The sequence below is a fragment of the Apodemus sylvaticus genome, chromosome X (genome assembly GCF_947179515.1).
Source record: "Apodemus sylvaticus chromosome X, mApoSyl1.1, whole genome shotgun sequence".
Lineage (NCBI taxonomy): Eukaryota > Metazoa > Chordata > Mammalia > Rodentia > Muridae > Apodemus > Apodemus sylvaticus.
In genome coordinates, this window is record NC_067495.1 from 66,143,547 (window position 1) to 66,162,031 (window position 18,485).

Genomic DNA, 18,485 nt, shown 5'->3' on the forward strand with positions numbered 1-18,485 from the left:
ACACACCAGAAGAGGGAATCAGATCTTGTTACAGATGGTTGTGAGCCACCATGTGGTTGCTGGGAATTGAACTCAGGACCTTCAGAAGAGCAGTCGGTGCTCTTAACCACTGGGCCATCTCTCCAGCCCCCATCATAAAGTTCTTATGCAGAGTAGGGAGTCATGTATGTTCAGCCCTCAGCTGTGTCTGGCAAACAATAAGTACTCAATAACTGGGAAGAAGCATTAAGTCAGGGAGTCAAACTCTATGTTTGCATGGTTTCCTCTTCGATATCCAATATTGTAGTTCTACCTTCTCCGAAGACAGTTTGACTTATTACAATGATAACTCAGCCAGAATGAAATAGCTACTAAAGGATAGGAAGTCCAGAGAATCATTTGGAAGTACCTTCCAGGAGTTGTTTTCCAGTAAGGTTGAAAGGAAGAAAAGATGGAAAGGATTGGCAAAAACAAATGTTTATCTTACACACAGACTTACATTCACACAAAAAACCCCAGATACAAGGATAAATACAAACTAAAGCTAGTAATGTGTAGAGATTTGTCGCTGGCATCAGGGCGTTCAGTTCAGCATGGCTGGCACTCTTTCAGAGCCTGGGGAGGTAGTGTAGCTACTCATGTGCTGGGAGACCTTGCCATCTACAATGGAAAAAGAATCTCACCAGGATTCAGAGTGAAGCAGTTAGCTTGTTGAGAAAACAAAGACAAAATGCAGGCACAATGAGATGGGTTAGCAGGGAAAGGCGCAGCTCCTCTCTCAAATTCATGGCTTTTTTTTCTTGTGTGTGTGTGTGTGTGTGTGTGTGTACCTAAATATGTAAGGACAACCTTCTCCGTCTATGTAAAGTCACTTGTATGTATCTGATTTCAGAGCGCACTGATGCTATTGGATAACCACCGGGGCCTCTCAGCATTCCTTAGTAGGCTGCAGTCCTTTGTCTCCTCCATGTCACGTGTCTCCTGTTACCCAGTTCTTTTTCCTTCCTCTGTTCTCTCAAACCTATTTTCACTTTCGTGGACCTGTCTCTACCCTCTCCATGTATATGCTTATATAAAAAGCTGCATATGATAGAAAACACATGGTATTATTTTTCTGAGTTACTTCTCATAATATAGTAATTTCCAGAGGTCGTTTGGCCAATCACTCCGGGGTGTCAGCCAGTGAGAGAGGTGGAAATAAAAAACCAGGAGATTTAAACTTTTTTTTTTCCCAAACAGTGCTGGAGGTTGGATCCATGGTCTCTCGCATGCTTTACCACTGAGCTACACTCAAAAGCAGTCTAAATCCCAGTGGCCCAGGACTGATATGATCACTTAGATGCTCTGCAATCTTGATAAGACACTAAATCTTTGTGTATCAGTTACTTCATCTTTAATAACAGAACGTGCTTAGGAATTTTATGAGCATTGTTAGTTAACATGACACATGCTGTATGTATTCGTCATTATGAATAATGTAACCACAGCAATTACATTGTACTGTTTATTATAAAAGGGGGAAGAAGACCAGGTCGTTTTTTGACTTCTGAGAGGTTTCGATTACTAAGTAAGGCCTTATGTAGACTTCCATTTGGGAGCAGAGGATTCCAAAAGGGGATGACATTTACAAAGGTCTAGAAAAGGCGCCTGGGAATTCTACCGGGTAGGGGAGGCGCTTCTCCCGCCCCCCCCCCCCCCCCCCCCGGCAGTTCGGAGCATGCGCTTTAGCAGCCGCGCGCTGGGCACTTGGCAAGTGGCCTCTGGCCTCGCACACATTCCACATTCACCGGTAGGCGCCAACCAGCTGCGTTCCTTAGGGGCCCCTTCGCGCCACCTTCTACTCCTCCCCAGTCAGGAAGTTTCCCCCGCAGCTCGCGTCGTGCTGGACGTGACAAATCGAAGTCGCACGTCCCACCAGTCTCGTGCAGATAGACAGCACCGCCGAGCAATGGGAGCGGACAGGCCTTTGGGGCAACGGCCAATAGCAGCTCTGCTCCTTCGCTTTCTGGGCGCCGAGGCTGGGAAGGGGTGGGTCCGGGGGCGGGCTCGGGGGCCGGGCTAGGGGCGGGCCGGGAGACCGTAGTTCCTCCCGCGGCCCGGCATTCTGCACGCTTCAAAAGCGCACGGCTGCCGCACTGCACTCCTCTTCCTCAGCTCCGGGCCTCTCTCAACCTTAAGGTGTTACCAAAATGTCGCTTTCTAACAAGCTGACTTTGGACAAGCTGGACGTGAAGGGGAAGCGGGTCGTGATGAGGTAATTCCGTACTGCTACCCTCAAGCCCTCGGAGCCACATTCTCTCTGGCCCGGGCAAGCACCCTTTTCCCTTCACCCTAAGCTGCGCTTACTTTTCAGCTGTGGCTCGGGGGTCCTGGGTTTGGAGGTTAGGGCTGTTCCTTTCACCCTGTTGGGGTGGAGACTGTGTCCGAGTTTGATGCTTCCAAAGTGCTTTTCTTCTAGCTTAAAAGTGACCAATAGTGTCCTTTAAGGAGTTGATCCCACCGAGAAAGGGCTCAGATTTCCGGGACTCAATCCTTTTCCCATTTCTGAAGTGCAGTTTCGTCTCTTGTAGAGAGATTGGACCTAATGCTTATCCTGCAAATCTCTAGGCCCCTGCTGAGGGACCTTGAAAGGTCATTTAGCTAATTTCCCTTCCCCCAAGATCCTTGGACCATCCGTGACGAATTCAAAACCGCCCACGTTTCATTGGTCCTGGTACAAATGATTTCTTTCCCAAAAGATGTTGCTCAAAATACTCTCGAGTGGAGGTCCCTCTCCCCAAAGAATGGTGGGTGGGAGGGTGAGGCCCACTGGATGGAGCTCTGAACAGCTTATATAACAGGCCTCTGCTGCCCTACCTTGCGGTTGGACTCCTGGCCTTGGGGTTTGCATCAGGATTGTGACACATGCAGGGTGTGGCCGCTGGGAGTTGGAGGCCTGTAACCTCACCCTCAGAGGTGGCTAGAGAAGCAGGGTATCAGAAGTGAGGAAGGCTCCCCACGCACGTGGCACTCTTCCTCGGCACATGTGGATCCCTGATCATTGACTGAGTTGGCTTCTCCCTTACCTGACAGAATTAATAGCGTGTACACATCTTCTATATTTTTGCCTTTCATAATGTATACTTTTTGCCAGGAGTGAAGGATGATGATTAGATACATAACTGTTGGGCCTGGCTGTTCATGTAACAGCTATAAGACCCAAGAATGAGAATTTTTAAGACCCATAGATAGTATGAACTATGTAATCCTGGTCCCTTTAACAATTTGGGCCAGTTCAAGTGAGAGCATCCTTTAGATACTAACACATGTAAGGGAGCAGAGATTCTCCTGCCTCTGTACCAGGGTTAGAGAATTGTACAGGCACATATTTTATCGTAGCCAATATTACTTGGTAGATAGCCTTCTCTTACTGTGCTGATGTCCAGAACCAACCCAGTGTATTATGTTCATGCAAAACAATAAATGTTACTCTATCCCAAATGGGATAGAGTAATCAGGATGTAGTAGATTCCCAGCCGTCCTAATCATAAAGGGCAGGTTCTAGCTAGCTTTTCATTCCTGTGGAAACCAAGACAGGTAGATGTTGACTTGTAACTAGCTTAAAAGGTTTAAACTATTTATACCACTACTGGCTTGAGACTGACCTTGCCAGATGCATGCAGCTGCAGAAAGACACCCAGGGGGACATTGTGCTGGTAGCTTTTCTGTGATTGCAGTTTGGGGCTTGCTATCTTCTACGGGGAAACTATCTTAAAGGAGTTAACTTGGGGTGAGACGGGGGAAACAGTTCTCTTTTGTCCCAAATCAAGTTTCATTTAACATAGGTTAACCTTGAGCCTTGAAATGATTGGCTAGCCTAGTTTTGCTGATGGACAAGGACATGTTGAAGGTTATTGAGCTCTAGAAAGTTTGTAGCAGAGCCAGGACTAGGATTTGGGTCTCTTTAGCTACTTGAACATGATGACTCAGGGACAGGTTGAGATGGACTTTTATCTGTGGAGTTTGTGATCCTTCTGTAGTATGGATACATTGTACTTGTTGGTATTTAGGCCACAGTGAAGTTGCTTTGTTTCCAGATTAATGCATCTCGAATGGGGAGTTGCCTTGTAGGCTTCTCAGGAGTCTAGGCAGCCATGCCTGGGTGAGCTCAATACCTTTTTGTTTCAGTGCCTTTTGTGGTAGTTGCTGGCAGTGCTTCAGAAATGGGGCCTCCTGCGACCTGAGCAGTGGCTGTTTTACTCGCCTCCTTTCTGCCCTGTAGAAGGGCACTCTTGTCTTCTGACTACTAGTTCCTTGCTTTGAATTGGCAAGGGAAGTTGATTTGTTGGTAACTTTTAGTTTTCGGCGTGCTGGGGAATCAAACACTAGCCACTTTGTGCTTGAGCGCTCTACCACTGAGTCACACCCCAGGTCCTTTTGGAGAAACTTTAAAATAAGCCAGAAACCCCAACAGGTTCTGCCTCACCCTAGTTGATTTTACAAGGCCATGTGAGTACATTTCCTGCTGATTCTTGTCATGTCACTTCCTTTTCACTCATAGGTCCCTAGTCATCCTTGGCCTGCTGGTAAAGTACTTCTCTTTCTTGTACACTTTCTGCCCCCAACCACACTGGTTTTCTCTTAGGACTTGCAAAGCAGCAGCTCTGGTGGGAAGAGAAGAAAATGGAGAGCAGACACCATCACACTAGCAGAGTTTAGCAATCAGACCACGAGGCAATGGCGGGCATGGTTCCCTTGAGGTTTTAGTAGAACGAGGCCTGAAATCCTGAGATTTCAACAAAGACTTGATATTCTAAGTTAAATGTTTTTAGTTTTTGTTTTGTTTCTTTGCTTTTTTTTTTTTTTAAGCAGGGGTTCACTCTAGTCCTGGCTGTCCTGGAACTCAGTCTGAGGCCAGGCTAGCTTCATACTCTTGCCTCTGCCTCCTGAGTGCTAGGATTAAAGGTGTGTGGTGATTTTTGGAGTAATTACAAAGTTGGAGAAGATTGCAAAGACTGTAGAGAAACTCAGTTTTTCCAGTATATACATATATAGATGTGTATATGCTCAGTATATATGTGTGTGTATAACCTCCCCCAACACACACATAAGTGAACATGTGACATGTAGGTAACTCTGTTCCTGCTTTGGAGTCTTCAGGAGAGAAGCTAAAGGCCGAGTTGCAAGTCTAGGAGAGAGTGAAGGTCAAAGGTAATCAAGAGGTCAGTGAGAACTAATCCAGTTTTCATCAGTAAGCTGATGCCATCACAGCTTGGATTGAAGCCACAGATGGTTGGATATTTTAGCCCAAAGGCATTCTTTCCTTCCTGTAAGGTTTTGGGGGCAGGAAATGGCACTATTCGCCCTGTGCAGTTAACCCTTTTGTCCATTAGCTTTTCTGGGAGGCTGCAGGAGGGGAACTCAGTCATGGTAATGGGATATTTGATCTGCTGTGGTCTGCATTTTAAGGCTGGCAAGGGCCTGCTCAGGATATTTAAAGAGGATGCCTTAAGTGCCTGAAACCAACTAGAGTGTCTTTCTTTGTTCAGAGGCACGGTGCCTTTTAATATTAAAGGCTTTTTAAAATCTGAATCAAGAAGTATGTTCCTCAAGCTCCTTGGTGACGTAGGCTGGAGTTCAGGGTAGAGAGAAAGCCAGCAGCCTGCAGGATTTGTGGCCACTGCTGTAGACAGGAAAGACCAGTGAAAAGGGGAAAGATGGAGTTTCACAATCAAGGATGGTAGCAGTCTTGACCCCTCATTGCAGCCCCTTAGGGAGTGGTACTAAAAAGGAATGCTTTTACTATAGTTCTTTCAAGTAGCAGTAGAGTTTGAGGAATCAATGGCATATAATAATTACTAACACCTGGGTGATACTGTGGCACTTCTAAGCCTTTTAACGTTTACAGCTCTGAGCCACATACTATAATCATTTCACAGATTTAAGAAAAATTTAGGGCTGGAGAGATGGGAAAGAGTTCAGAATTGGTTCCTAATAGTAAAACAGGGCTGGGGGTGTCATGCCCAGGTTCCTGGGTTCAGTCCCAGCACCACTACCACCACCACCACCACCACCACAAAAAAGAAAGGCAGTAATCTGTTAGGTCAAAAGAGACGGCGTCAGTGTAGTATTAGCTTGCATTTTGATCATATACCTCCCACTTTCCTGTTAGTGGGCTGAGGCACATCTCATTGTTTTCCCTCAGGTTTTTTGAAAGCCACTATTATCTTATATGGAAGTATTGTTTTTTCTAGTCAGGCTCCAGTCAGGCATTCTCTAAAAAGAAGGGAATTCTCTTGGTGTTTTTGATTCCTTTGGGGAATGTTTCCACAAGGAGCCAGAAGCAGTATCAAAATAATTAGAGTCAAGGTGCATTGCTTATTATCCATCACCCCCTCAGACTGCTACAGATACCGTCATGCTAAACAGAATTGAGCTCAGGCACTTGTGGAGTTCAGATGATAACTTGCTTGCTTCCACTGATGGGTCTTGGGGGTAAAACTCAGGTGGTCAGGCTGATCATGGCTATGAAACTGAAAAAAAGCCTTTTTCTTTTCTAGGGTGGACTTCAATGTTCCTATGAAGAACAACCAGATAACAAATAACCAAAGGTAAGATCCTCTTAAACCTGGCTTGGGTTGAAGTTGTTTTGAGTATATGGAGTACAAATTCCTTTCTTTTCACACTAGGAGTACAACAGTTGAAGCCATGGTTTTGATTTACTAACCTGTCAGTGTGGGAATTAATATTCTAAATTTAAGAAAAATTATTGTATATAAAAAAACAATCCTGCCAGGCAGTGGTGGTGCACGCCTGTAATTCCAGCGCTTGGGAGGCAGAGGCAGGCGGATTTCTGAGTTTGAGGCCAGCCTGGTCTACAGAGTGAGTTCCAGGACAGCCAGGGCTATACAGAGAAAATCCTGTCTCAAAAAAACCAAAAAACCAAACCAAACAAACAAGAAAAAACCAAGCAGGGTGTGGTGGTGTGTGCCTATGCCTTTAGTCCCAGCACTTGGGAGGTAGAGGCAGACTTATCTTGAGACTGGAAACAATCTGGTCAGCACAAAGAGTTCTAGGATAGCTGAGTCTGTAGAGAGATCCTGTCTCAAAAAAAGACCCCACAAACAAAACAAACAACCCCCCAAAACCTACATAATGGTGTATCCCTCTAATCCTAGCGCCTGGGAGTCTGGATTTAGGAGGAGCATGAGTTAAAGTTGAAAGTAGTCTGTGGTGTTAGAAAGTCAGTTTCTGGTCACCCTAGACTGTACAAGGAACCAAACAAGTGAGGGGGCAATAGGGTTAACACACATTGTATGGCGTTTTTGAAGAATTAGATAAGAACAAAACTAGGTAGAAAATTCCAGACCTTCCTCTGCCTCCCTCCCCACCCCCCAGAAAAAAACCTTCCTCTACCACCAGCCAGAACATCCCAAGAGAGTCCTTCAAATGTTTTTAGGAATTTGGAGTTACTATTTTTTTTTTTCCGAGACAGGGTTTCTTTGGCTGTCCTGGAACTCACTCTGTACACCAGGCTGGCCTCGAACTCAGAAATCCGCCTGCCTCTGCCTCCCAAGTGCTGGGATCAAAAGCATGCGCCACCATCGCCCGGCTGGTGTTACTTGAGGTGGAATCTTTCATTTTAGCCATTGTGAACAGTGCTATAATAAACTGGTGAGCAGATATCTTTTTGTTTTAATTTAATTTCCTTTGGGTCGGAACCTAGTGACTCTGGTCACAAAGGTACCTTCTACCTAGCAACGACTCATTTCAGAATTAGGTAGCAGGTGTTGGTCATGCATTACCTTGCTTATACAGAGTATAGAAATAGTAAACAGCTGTCCTCAGAGAACTGAGGGGACACTGTAAAAGCTGAGGTTATTTGTTTACAGGCATGGCCTCATGTATCTGAGCCTGGCCTCTCAAATTTGCTGTTAACTTACTGAGGATGATCTTGAACTTCTGAGCCTCTCTTTCCTCTACCTCCCAAGTGCTGGGATCACAGATGTGCATTCATGAGCGGTTTGTGTGGTACTGATGATGGTCCCAGGGCTCTGCATGCCAGGGAAGTGCTTTACCAACTGACGTGCATCCCCAGCTCCTAAACCAGCTAACCCCGGCAGGTGCTGCTGTAGACAGCATCTTCAGGCTTGCTAAGTTCTCTTCTGTATGAGGAACAGGACTCATAATGAGACTATGTAAGTCCAGGTGGCAGATTTGTGTCAATGTTCTGAACTCATTGGAATTCTGCAACTTGAGGAAACTTGGAGAAGAATGGGGGCTTTATTATCTTGAGTTAAAATAGTTGCCAATAATTCCTTGGAATGACATTGTTCTGTCTTCCATTTTCTCTTGGTTATAGGATCAAGGCTGCTGTTCCAAGCATCAAATTCTGCTTGGACAATGGAGCCAAGTCGGTTGTCCTCATGAGCCACCTGGGCCGGCCTGATGGTGTTCCCATGCCTGACAAGTACTCCTTAGAGCCAGTTGCTGCCGAACTCAAATCTCTGCTGGGCAAGTGAGTCCAGGGTTATGGTGCTGGCGAGCTGGCAGGGGAGGGAGTCAGCAGGCTTCCGCCACTGGCTCTCCTCAGCCTTCAAGCCACGCCAGTCTCTTCTGCTCTCCCCTCCCCCAGGGATGTTCTGTTCTTGAAGGATTGTGTGGGCCCAGAAGTTGAGAATGCCTGTGCCAACCCAGCGGCTGGGACTGTCATCCTGCTGGAGAACCTCCGCTTCCATGTAGAGGAAGAAGGGAAGGGAAAAGATGCTTCAGGGAACAAGGTAGGACCTGTGATTTCGATATTATTGATCCATAGGTCCTCAATTTGCACGAGGCCATGATGAAAGAATAGAGGAGACTTTATTTTCCCAACCTTTTGTTTAAATTGAAGTGTAACATAAATGTTAAAATGTACAGATGGGGGCTGTGGATGTGGCTCAGTGGTAGTGGACAATGCCATGGGTACAAATAGTTGTATAAATGCACAGCATGATGTTTCTGGATTATCACAGAGTATACAAACTGCATACTCTGGTCAGGGAATGGACTGTGACTAGCAGTGTAGATGTTCTTTATGTTCATGTTTGAAATACCTTTGAAACAAATACACATTCTATTGGATAATAACAATATTGAGTGAAGGTAGTAGTGAAATTACTTTAAGGCATTTCTTTTTTTTTTTGTGTTTGGTAGGTGTGGTTTGAGAAGTTCTCATGTAGCTCATGTGCTGTGTAGCTCAGGCTGGTTTTTATTTAATTTTTTAAAATTAGATACTTTATTTACATTTCAAATGTTACCTCCCTTCCTCATTACCCCTCCCTCTGAAAACCCCCTATCCCATCCCCTGTCCCCCTGCTCACCAACCCCCCTCCCACTTTTCTGACCTGGCCTTCCCCCACACTGGGGCATCGGACCTCTGACATTTCTCACGGCAGCTGGAGTGCTTGCTTTAAGCAGTTTCTTTTCTTAGTGCAGGCCCTGAGCTTGGCCTTACCCTGCTTTGGCGTGCTTGCTAAAGTACTAGTAGTTAAATGCTGACTTAAAACTTGGTGCCCTTTTAAACTGAAACTCAAGACTCAAACTCTAGTGCTTAGAAATGGCAGGAGCAAGTGGAAAGTTGATGCAGAGTGTTTTATTCAGGAATCAATGAACTGACTATACTAGTATCTGTCTTAGTTGAGTCAGATGCTATTCAGAGTCTAATGGCTTAGAATGCCTGAAAGTTCAAAATGGACACAAACATGAAGACAGTTGAGTTTTGTTTTTATTATGTTTTTATATGTATGTACGTATGTGTATGTATGAGTGTATGTGTATAGGGGCACACAGAAGACCACCTCTAAAGTTGGATTCCTTGACCCTGGAGCTCCAGTAAGGGTCGTGGAGGAGCAGCAAGTGCTCTTAACTACTGGGCCACCTGTCTGCCCTCATAATTGACTGTTATTCACTGTGTCTACATTGTTATTTTTAGAATTAAAATTGCCTTCCTTGTACCCATTGGCAGGTCAGAAGTGAGAATTGTCCTGATTGTTAGTCTCTATGGCATCTTTTCCATGAAAAGCTTTGAATTTATTTTGTTTTCTCTCAAACATTTTTATTTTGAAAATTCTATTATGTATTTAGTGTGTGCATATATGTGTATAATTTTCAGGGTGAGGCAAAGGGGATAAGAAATGACCAAAGGACTGACCCTGTTGCTGGTGTAAAACTTATTGTCCTCCTAAGTCAGGGTCTTATTCAAGAGGATTCTTGGTGGCATGAAATGCTTTTGGAGTTATCAACATTGCCTATATTAGATTTTCCTTTTTAAACTCTGCAGGTTAAAGCTGAGCCGGCCAAAGTTGATGCTTTCCGAGCCTCATTGTCCAAACTAGGAGATGTCTATGTCAATGATGCTTTTGGGACTGCACACCGAGCCCACAGGTACTAAAAAGAACCTTGCTAGTATTAAGCAGAGCACAATGATCTTGGGTACTCGAGCCATTCAAATTCTGGACTGTTATCATCTTCAATTGTGTCTTGTGATTTAGACACTCAGAATCAAAAGTAATTTATGGGAAGAAAGGGTTTACTTGGAATATGTCTCTAGATCACAATCCATCTTTGAAAGAAGTCAAGAACAGAATTCAAGCTTTGGTTACTGGCTCATTCACTGGCTTATGTTTAGGCACTCTCATGTTTGAGCCCTAGTTAGCTTGGAACTCACCATGTAGACCAGGCTGGCCTTGAACTACAGAACTACCTGCCTCTGTCTCTTGAATAACACCAGTGGCGGCCAGTTTTCTTATAGTCCAGGCCCACCAGCCTAGGTGCCACCCATCATGGTCTGAGCCTTCCTACATCGATTAGCAATCAGAACAGTGTGACACAGACATGCCCAGAGGCTACACTGAGCAGGAAGAGTCCTCTTCTAGGGACTCTAGGTTGGTTGTCTTAGGTTGACAGTATAAGCCAAGAGATATGGTTTGAGCTTCCATCTCTACTTGGTGCTTTACGGCCCTTGTTAAATATCCTGATTCAAAGTGGAAATACAGATAAAAACTTGGGAGTGATAAAGCTTTCCTTGTAGCTTCAGGAACAAGTTTCTCTAACTTTGGGTGCCTTTTGTAGAATTTTCTTACCTTTGGAACATACTGTCAACATGTTTTCATCAATTGGCTGATTATATACTGTGATTTCACCTTTGGCCTATTGAAAACAATTAACTGGGCATTTTTTCCTCACTATTGTGTTTTGCCTGCATGTTTCTCTGTACCATGTATATGCAGTGCCCTCTAAGGCCAGAAGAGGGCACTTGTTTCTCTGGGGCTGGAGTTTCAGACTTTTTAATAACTGTGGGGATTGGGTTCTGAATCCAGGTCCTCTTCAAAAACAGCAAATGATCTTAACTGCTGAGCCATCTCTTCAACCCTTTACCTGGGCATCTTAAATTCTGCCTCAGTTCATTGCTTTCTTACCCTTGACCATAAACTATTAGCCAGCAAAGTTACCTAAGATGTAAGTGGCTTTATTGCAATTTAGGGATAAAACCCCAGTCTCTTAGCATCTTAGAAGTGATGAAAGTATTTTAGTGGTATGGAGCTAACGTCTAGGTGGGGAAATGGTATAATTTGACTAGATTTGGAATATACTTTTCTATTTTTTTTCCCCTAGCTCTATGGTGGGTGTGAATCTGCCACAGAAGGCTGGTGGATTTTTGATGAAGAAGGAGCTGAACTACTTTGCCAAGGCTTTGGAGAGTCCAGAACGACCCTTCCTGGCTATCTTGGGAGGGTATGAAGAACTCTTTTAGATCATACTTTAAATAGTATTAGCCTGGTAGTGGCTACAGTTACATTGGGTAACTGAGGACAATTTAATAAAGGGACTGTTCAGAGATCCAGTCAGGGATGCAGGACTGATCATCTGGTAAAGGAACAAGGAGCTTGGACTGCTTGGATGGGAAAGCTGCGTTTTACTTGGCATAGCTGTTAGGCAGCAGCCGCTTTCTGCAGAGAGCACCATGACCCTTCAGTGGACTGTTCCCCACCCTCCATGACTGATGCACACTCAGTGTTTCCTCATGAAAATCAACTCTAGAACTGTCACTCTCATGTAACAGAGTTGCTCTCTAGACTTCATGTTTCAGGGTCCCTGGAGAAACCAAGATGGGTATAGGGGTTTTGTGTTGTTTTAAAATCCTGGAGTCATTGAACCTTTTTATATAATTTTATTTATTTATTTAATGTATAAGAGCTCTGTTGCATGTACTACATCTGCCTGCCTGAAGAGGGCATCAGATCCTACCAATTGTGAGCCACCAATTGGTTGTTGGGAATTGAACTCTGTACATCTGCAAGAGCAGCCAGTGCTCTTAACTTCTGAGCCCCCTAAACCTTTTTTAATGAGTTAAAAGCATCAGAGTCTGGGCTTTGGCTTCTTCACCTTATATCTGAGCTGTCTGGCTTTGATCTGAGTGAATATCTGGAATATGGGAGTGAAGGCCCCGTGCCGGTGTTTAGGCAGTACTTTTGTTGCTTTCCCTACAGTGGCTTTGAATGTTATCACTACACTCATCAATTGTGCTGGCCTTGATAATTCCTACTTTCTCTTCTAGAGCTAAAGTTGCAGACAAGATCCAGCTGATCAATAATATGCTGGACAAAGTCAATGAGATGATCATTGGCGGTGGAATGGCTTTTACCTTCCTGAAGGTGCTCAACAACATGGAGGTAGGGAGCCAGTGGCAAGTGGCTGTGGAATGCTTCGCCGAGGAGCACTTTGTGTAAACTTGATGTGAATCTTAAGAACATTTTCATTCTGTCTGTGGAGTTGCTTTTGTCCCTGTATTATAGCCATGGTTCTGGACCCCTGGGTGGGTGGGGAAAAAGGACCCTTTCACAGGAGTTGCATATCACATATTTACAGTTCATGACAGTAGCAGAATTACAGTCATGAAGGAAGTATTGAAGAAAAGAATATAAAAGGGTCCCAGCATTAGGAAGGCTGAGACTTTATATAGTGAGCTTTATATAGTGTGGTGTGCTCCTGCCTGTTTTATGAGTCAGTTGTGTTTAGTAAAGGGGCTGAGCTTCATCTCCTTGGCTCTCTTGTGTAGATTGGCACATCTCTGTATGATGAAGAAGGAGCCAAGATTGTCAAAGATCTCATGTCCAAAGCTGAGAAAAATGGTGTGAAGATTACTTTGCCTGTTGACTTTGTCACTGCTGACAAATTTGATGAGAATGCCAAGACTGGCCAAGCTACTGTGGCCTCCGGTATACCTGCTGGCTGGATGGTGAGTCAGCTGCTTGTTTGCTTATGTAAAGGATCAGAAATTTTTGGTATCATTTATTCATCCATTCATTCATCTAATAGATTTTTTTTGTGGTGTTGGAGATCTACCTGTATGCCTCATGGATGTTAAGAATTAATATGCCTCCAACAGGCATATTAATAGTCCCCAGGGGAACTGTCAAAGAGCACTGCAAATGATGCTGTGGATACCCGAGGGCAAATCCCTGGGGTAAAGGCAGACTGCTGTTTTCATCAGTAAGAGGGCAAACCCACTTAATTCTTTTTCAATGCATGTTTAGCACTGTGTGCTAGAGGTAGTGCTGTGTACTTTCATGGTTTGAACTGTTCTGGATTACAGTGCTAATAGCTAGCTACAAGCCATTGTAAGTGAACATTCAGGTCGGTAAGGTGGCTCAGTGGGTCAAAGTGAACAGCCTGTGGGACCTGCACTGGAAGGGGAAAACAGTTCCAAAAGGTGTCCTGACTTATGATGTGTGCGTGCTCCCATCATAACAATAATCATGAGATAAAAATTGAAAACTTTCTCAAAACAAAGTGGCTGGGCAGTGGTGGTGATTGTCTTTAATCACCGTACTCAGGAGGCAGAGGCAGGAGGATTTCTGAGTTTGAGGCCAGCCTGGTCTAAAGGACAGCCAGCACAACAAGACATGAACCCTGTCTTAAACAAAACAAAGGGCTGGAGAGATGGCTGAGCGGTTAGCTGAGCAGTTAAGAGCATTGACTGCTCTTCCAGAGGTCTTAAGTTCAATTCCCAGCAACCTCATGGTGGCTCACAGCCATCTGTGATGGGATCTGATGCCCTCTTCTGGTGTATTTGAAGACAGTGACAGTGTACCCACATACATGAAATAAATTTAAAACAAAACAAAACAAAAGGTAATGAAAGTGTGCTAAATTGTAAGGAATGTATGAGAAATATATGTACATAATTGCCTATGGTTTGGTACCTAATACCCTCTCTTCGTCTTCATGATGGTCTTCATCTTTTGTATAGCCTAGGTGGATCTTAATATCCTGCCTCTGAGTGGTAATTAGTAATTACTGGTGTACCACTACACCTTTAGTTTGATAACTATATAAAGTCATCATGTTGGTCGATAGTTTCTTATCATTTTTCTTAGACATTTTTTGTTACATTGTTTCTCAAAGTGTCCTCAAGCATCATTTTCGGGAATTGTTTTTAAAAGGCAAATTTAGGGTCTGGGGAGATGGCTTAGCAGTTAGGGAAGAATTAGGTTCCTAGTTACCCACACTGGGTGACTCACAACTACTTATAACTCCAGTTCCAGGAGTTCCAATGCCCTTGCTTGTCTTTGGGACACCATATATACACACATGCATGAAGATAAGAATAAAACACACAGATGGCATGGTGACCCTCACTCTCTTCCTGTACTTAGGGGCAAAGGCAAGCAGGTCTCAAGTTGAGGCTGGCTTGGTCTATAAAGCAAATTTCAGGCCAATCAAAGGTTCATAGGACGATCCTGTCTCCAAAAGCAGGCAATAGGAATGGGGTCCTACTTGTCAACACACGTGTGAGCACGGCTTCCTGGAGATCCTGACACATGGGAGGTTGAACACAGCCGACCTGTTTCAGTGATCCTCAGTCTCTACTGGACTCCCAAGGAGCTCTAGCTGGGGCAAGGGTGTTACGCTGATGTGTATAGTACCACCAGCTACAGTGTGTCACTTGTGCACACTTCATGTTGTGATTGTCAAAAATGTCCTCAGACATTGGCACATACTCTCTGATAGGCAGAATCGCTGGGTTGAGAACCACTGATGTGGATCTTGGCTGTTACAGTGCTATTAAGAATGTCTTTATTAAGCAACATAAGGTTTTTCCCTTACTTGATCTTTCATAAAATGTTTTTGTCAAAGGCCATATATGTGTAAGCTAAAAGGGTCTTAAGGGTACATTTTGATTCTAGTAGGAGCTTTGTTTTTCAGGGCGGGGTTTCTCTGTATAGCCTCGGGTGTCCTGGAACTTACTCTATAGACCAGTCTGGCCTTGGACTCACTGAGATCTACTTGCGTCTGCCTCCCAAATGCTGGCATTAAGGGCGTACATCACTGCTTAACTGTCTGGCCCTAGTAGATAGAAACTCTTAATGTTCAGCCTTACATTATGGTCTTGGTGGAGGTGATGGTTGTTTCTAGTAAGCTTTCTTGACAGTTATCCTCTTTTTAATTCTACCTTCCAGGGCTTGGACTGTGGCACTGAGAGCAGCAAGAAATATGCTGAGGCTGTGGGCCGAGCTAAGCAGATTGTTTGGAATGGTCCTGTTGGGGTGTTTGAGTGGGAAGCCTTTGCCAGGGGAACCAAGTCCCTCATGGATGAGGTGGTGAAAGCCACTTCCCGGGGCTGCATCACTATCATAGGTAAGGGCTGCTGTGCTAATCTCACTAAACATGTTCAGGGGAAGGCACATGGGGGCGTTAACATTTCTGGGTCTCTGGGTTCTGATATGTCATTCATAGGGGATCCTCTTCATGGGAGGGGTGCAGTAGCTACATTTTGAGTTGGGAACCACAGTTAGTTTTGGTGTGAGAACATTTTCCCTTGTTCTTCATTCAACAGGTGGTGGAGACACTGCCACTTGCTGTGCCAAATGGAACACAGAGGATAAAGTCAGTCACGTGAGCACTGGGGGCGGTGCCAGTCTGGAGCTCCTGGAAGGTGAGGTTATTCTCTGGGTTTGGGCTCCTTTGAAGGCAGGGTGAAGACTGCATTCTGAGAAGTGGGGCAAGGAGTAGAGAACTTTAACTTTGGGCGGTGCTGTCACTAGCAATCACATTAGGTAGCACAAGTAACTCTCCTGCCTCCACTTGGTGGGAGGGGTAGGTAGGAACACATTTTAGTTGACCTGGGACCCAGAATGCAGGTTTTTTTTTTTTTTTAAACTTCTGCCATATAACCTAGTAAAGAGCTGGTAGATGTAGCTTAGTGGGTCTTAAAGTAATGCTGTCTCTATGTGTGCTTTCTCAAAAACAGGTAAAGTCCTTCCTGGGGTGGATGCTCTCAGCAATGTTTAGTAGTTTCTTTCCTGCCATTGGTTCCTGTGCACAGCCCCTAAGTCAACCTAGTGTTTCCCGCATCTCCATTATGTGTTAGCGCAAGATTGAGCTAGTGGCCAGGATGCAGTACCAGGAACCCTTAAAAACAGCTGCACAGCATCTCAGCTTGTCTTCACTGCACCGGGATTTGTCTACATTCTTCAAGATCCCATTTAAATTCCCTAGTGACTAAGACCATTGTGCATTGTAGAGGGCATCTATTTATTCTGCCCGTGAAAGGAAGTGAGCTGTAAAAACGTAGCTCTCTTGGATGTATGTAGCCTCTGGTTAGCTTTGTCACGGTTCATGACTCAGCTTGGAAAGACAATGAAATCCCAGCTGTAAGTTTGGAGAAGTTGGTGATCTATTAAACAATAAAGATGTCCACTGAAACTGACGTTTCTCCTGTCATACTTTAAGGGTGAGAATAGAAGAGTATCCCCTATTTGAGTGGGAGGAATGGGGCGGTGGTGATGGGGATGCGGAATTAGATAAATGCTGGCTCCTTACTGAAGGCCTACCCTACTGCTTTATGATAATGCTTCATAGTTGGCTATCATAATTTAAAAGCCCAAGGCCTATAAACCAGCAAAACCAAATTAAGGGCCAGCTCATTCGTCCTACTCATGATCCACAGTCACTCTTTGGGATCATTGTTTTTCTCTTGATTCCCACTTCATGATTGTAAATACCAGTGGTACCCAAATATATGTCAGTGTCATAGCCTGAAGAAGGCAGCCTCTGTTCCACATATACATCATTCTCAGTATTGTTTTGGCCAGAGTTCTAATTTGATCAGAAGTTTATATTATGTAGAGCCTGTTTATAATCTCATCACTGGGTAGGTGAGAAGGTCATCCTTGGCTATATAGTGAGTTTGGCCAGTGTGGTCTATATGAGACCCTTTCAAGCCCTTAGGTTTAACTTACGATTATAAATACCCTTTATGTGTGTAGTGCTATATTTTTGTCATTTTAATTTTCTTTATAACTTTTTTTTTTTTTTTTTTTTTTTTTGCTGGGCATGGTGAATTTTGATACACATAGTTCAATACTGACCAAGGCTACCAAGACCTGTCCAAAACCAGGAAAATAAAACAATTTTCCCAGTTTTTTATGCTGATTCATTCCAACACCCACTAAAAGTATGAACATTACGATTTAGAAATCTGTAGGAATCCTTGGTGCCTCTTCAGTTCTTTTGGCTACCCTATATGTTGTAGATGGTTTTTTTTTTTTTTTTTTTTTTTTTTTACCTTGGAAACCCTTTATTCCATTTTCCCCTCTGTTTACTCTTTTCTGGAGTTACTGTGTAGCCCAGCCTGACAAGGACGTGCTTCCACGTTTAAGATTTTTTAATTTAGGTTTATTTACATTTCAAATGTTAACTCCTTTCCCAGTTTCCCCTTTGCAGATTCTACTCACTCACCACCTAAGCATTCCTCTACAATGGGGCATCAAGTCTTCACAGGACCAAGGGCCTCCTTTCCCACTGATGCTAGGGAGGAGATTGAACAGGAAAGTGAACGAATGTATAGCAATGGGGGATGGGCAACTGGCAGTAGTAACCAGAAAAGAAAGTCCCAGATACCAGGAAAGCAAGAGCCTCCCAGGACCTGACAGGGATGACATGAGCTGAAATACCCCACAAAGGGTAGGGAGAGCCTGTAGAGACCATATCCAGGTTGGGCATGCCCCCCTGGTTGAGGGATGGGCCACCCACCCATCTCAAAAATTTAAACCCAGAATTGCTCCTGTCTAAAGGAAATACAGGGACAAAGAGTGGAGCAGAGACTGAAAGAAAGGCTATCCAGAGACTGCCCCACCTGGGGATCCATCCCACATGCAGACACCAAACCCAGACGTTTGCTGATAGGAGCCTGATATAGCTGTCCTGTGAGAGGCTCTGCCAGATTCTGACCAATGCAGATGCAGATGTTCGCAGCCAACCTTTGAACTGGGCACAGGGACCCCGATGAAGGAGCTAGAGAGAGTACTGAAGGAGCTAAAGGGGTTTGCAGCCCCATAGGAAGAAAAATAATCAGCCAACCAGTACTAGCAGGGACTAAACCACCAACTAAAGAATACACATGGAGGGACCCATGGCTCCAGATGCACAAGTAGCAGAGGATGGCCTTGTCGGGCATCAGTGAGTAGAGGCCCTTGGTCCTGTGA

At 44.5% G+C, this 18,485-nt stretch overlaps 1 protein-coding gene across 1 annotated transcript; it reads left to right on the forward strand.

Annotated features, from left to right (window-relative positions):
• The first annotated feature begins 2,061 nt into the window (after positions 1 to 2,061).
• On the forward strand, positions 2,062 to 16,704 carry Pgk1 (phosphoglycerate kinase 1). The gene is made up of 11 exons (XM_052171078.1): positions 2,062 to 2,233; positions 6,519 to 6,569; positions 8,321 to 8,476; positions 8,594 to 8,738; positions 10,277 to 10,380; positions 11,611 to 11,730; positions 12,554 to 12,668; positions 13,055 to 13,234; positions 15,459 to 15,636; positions 15,836 to 15,934; positions 16,250 to 16,704. The coding sequence occupies exons 1-11, from the start codon at positions 2,169 to 2,171 to the stop codon at positions 16,288 to 16,290; spliced, it is 1,254 nt and encodes a 417-aa protein (XP_052027038.1). The 5' UTR covers positions 2,062 to 2,168; the 3' UTR covers positions 16,291 to 16,704.
• The last annotated feature ends 1,781 nt before the right edge of the window (positions 16,705 to 18,485 follow it).

Excerpts from the sequence above, each read along its gene's own strand:
- Pgk1 (XM_052171078.1), top strand. The coding sequence starts at position 2,169 with ATGTCGCTTTCTAACAAGCTGACTTTGGACAAGCTGGACGTGAAGGGG. Across the intron at positions 6,570-8,320 it reads CAGATAACAAATAACCAAAG|GATCAAGGCTGCTGTTCCAA; the intron begins GTAAGATCCTCT and ends TCTTGGTTATAG. Across the intron at positions 13,235-15,458 it reads GTATACCTGCTGGCTGGATG|GGCTTGGACTGTGGCACTGA; the intron begins GTGAGTCAGCTG and ends TCTACCTTCCAG.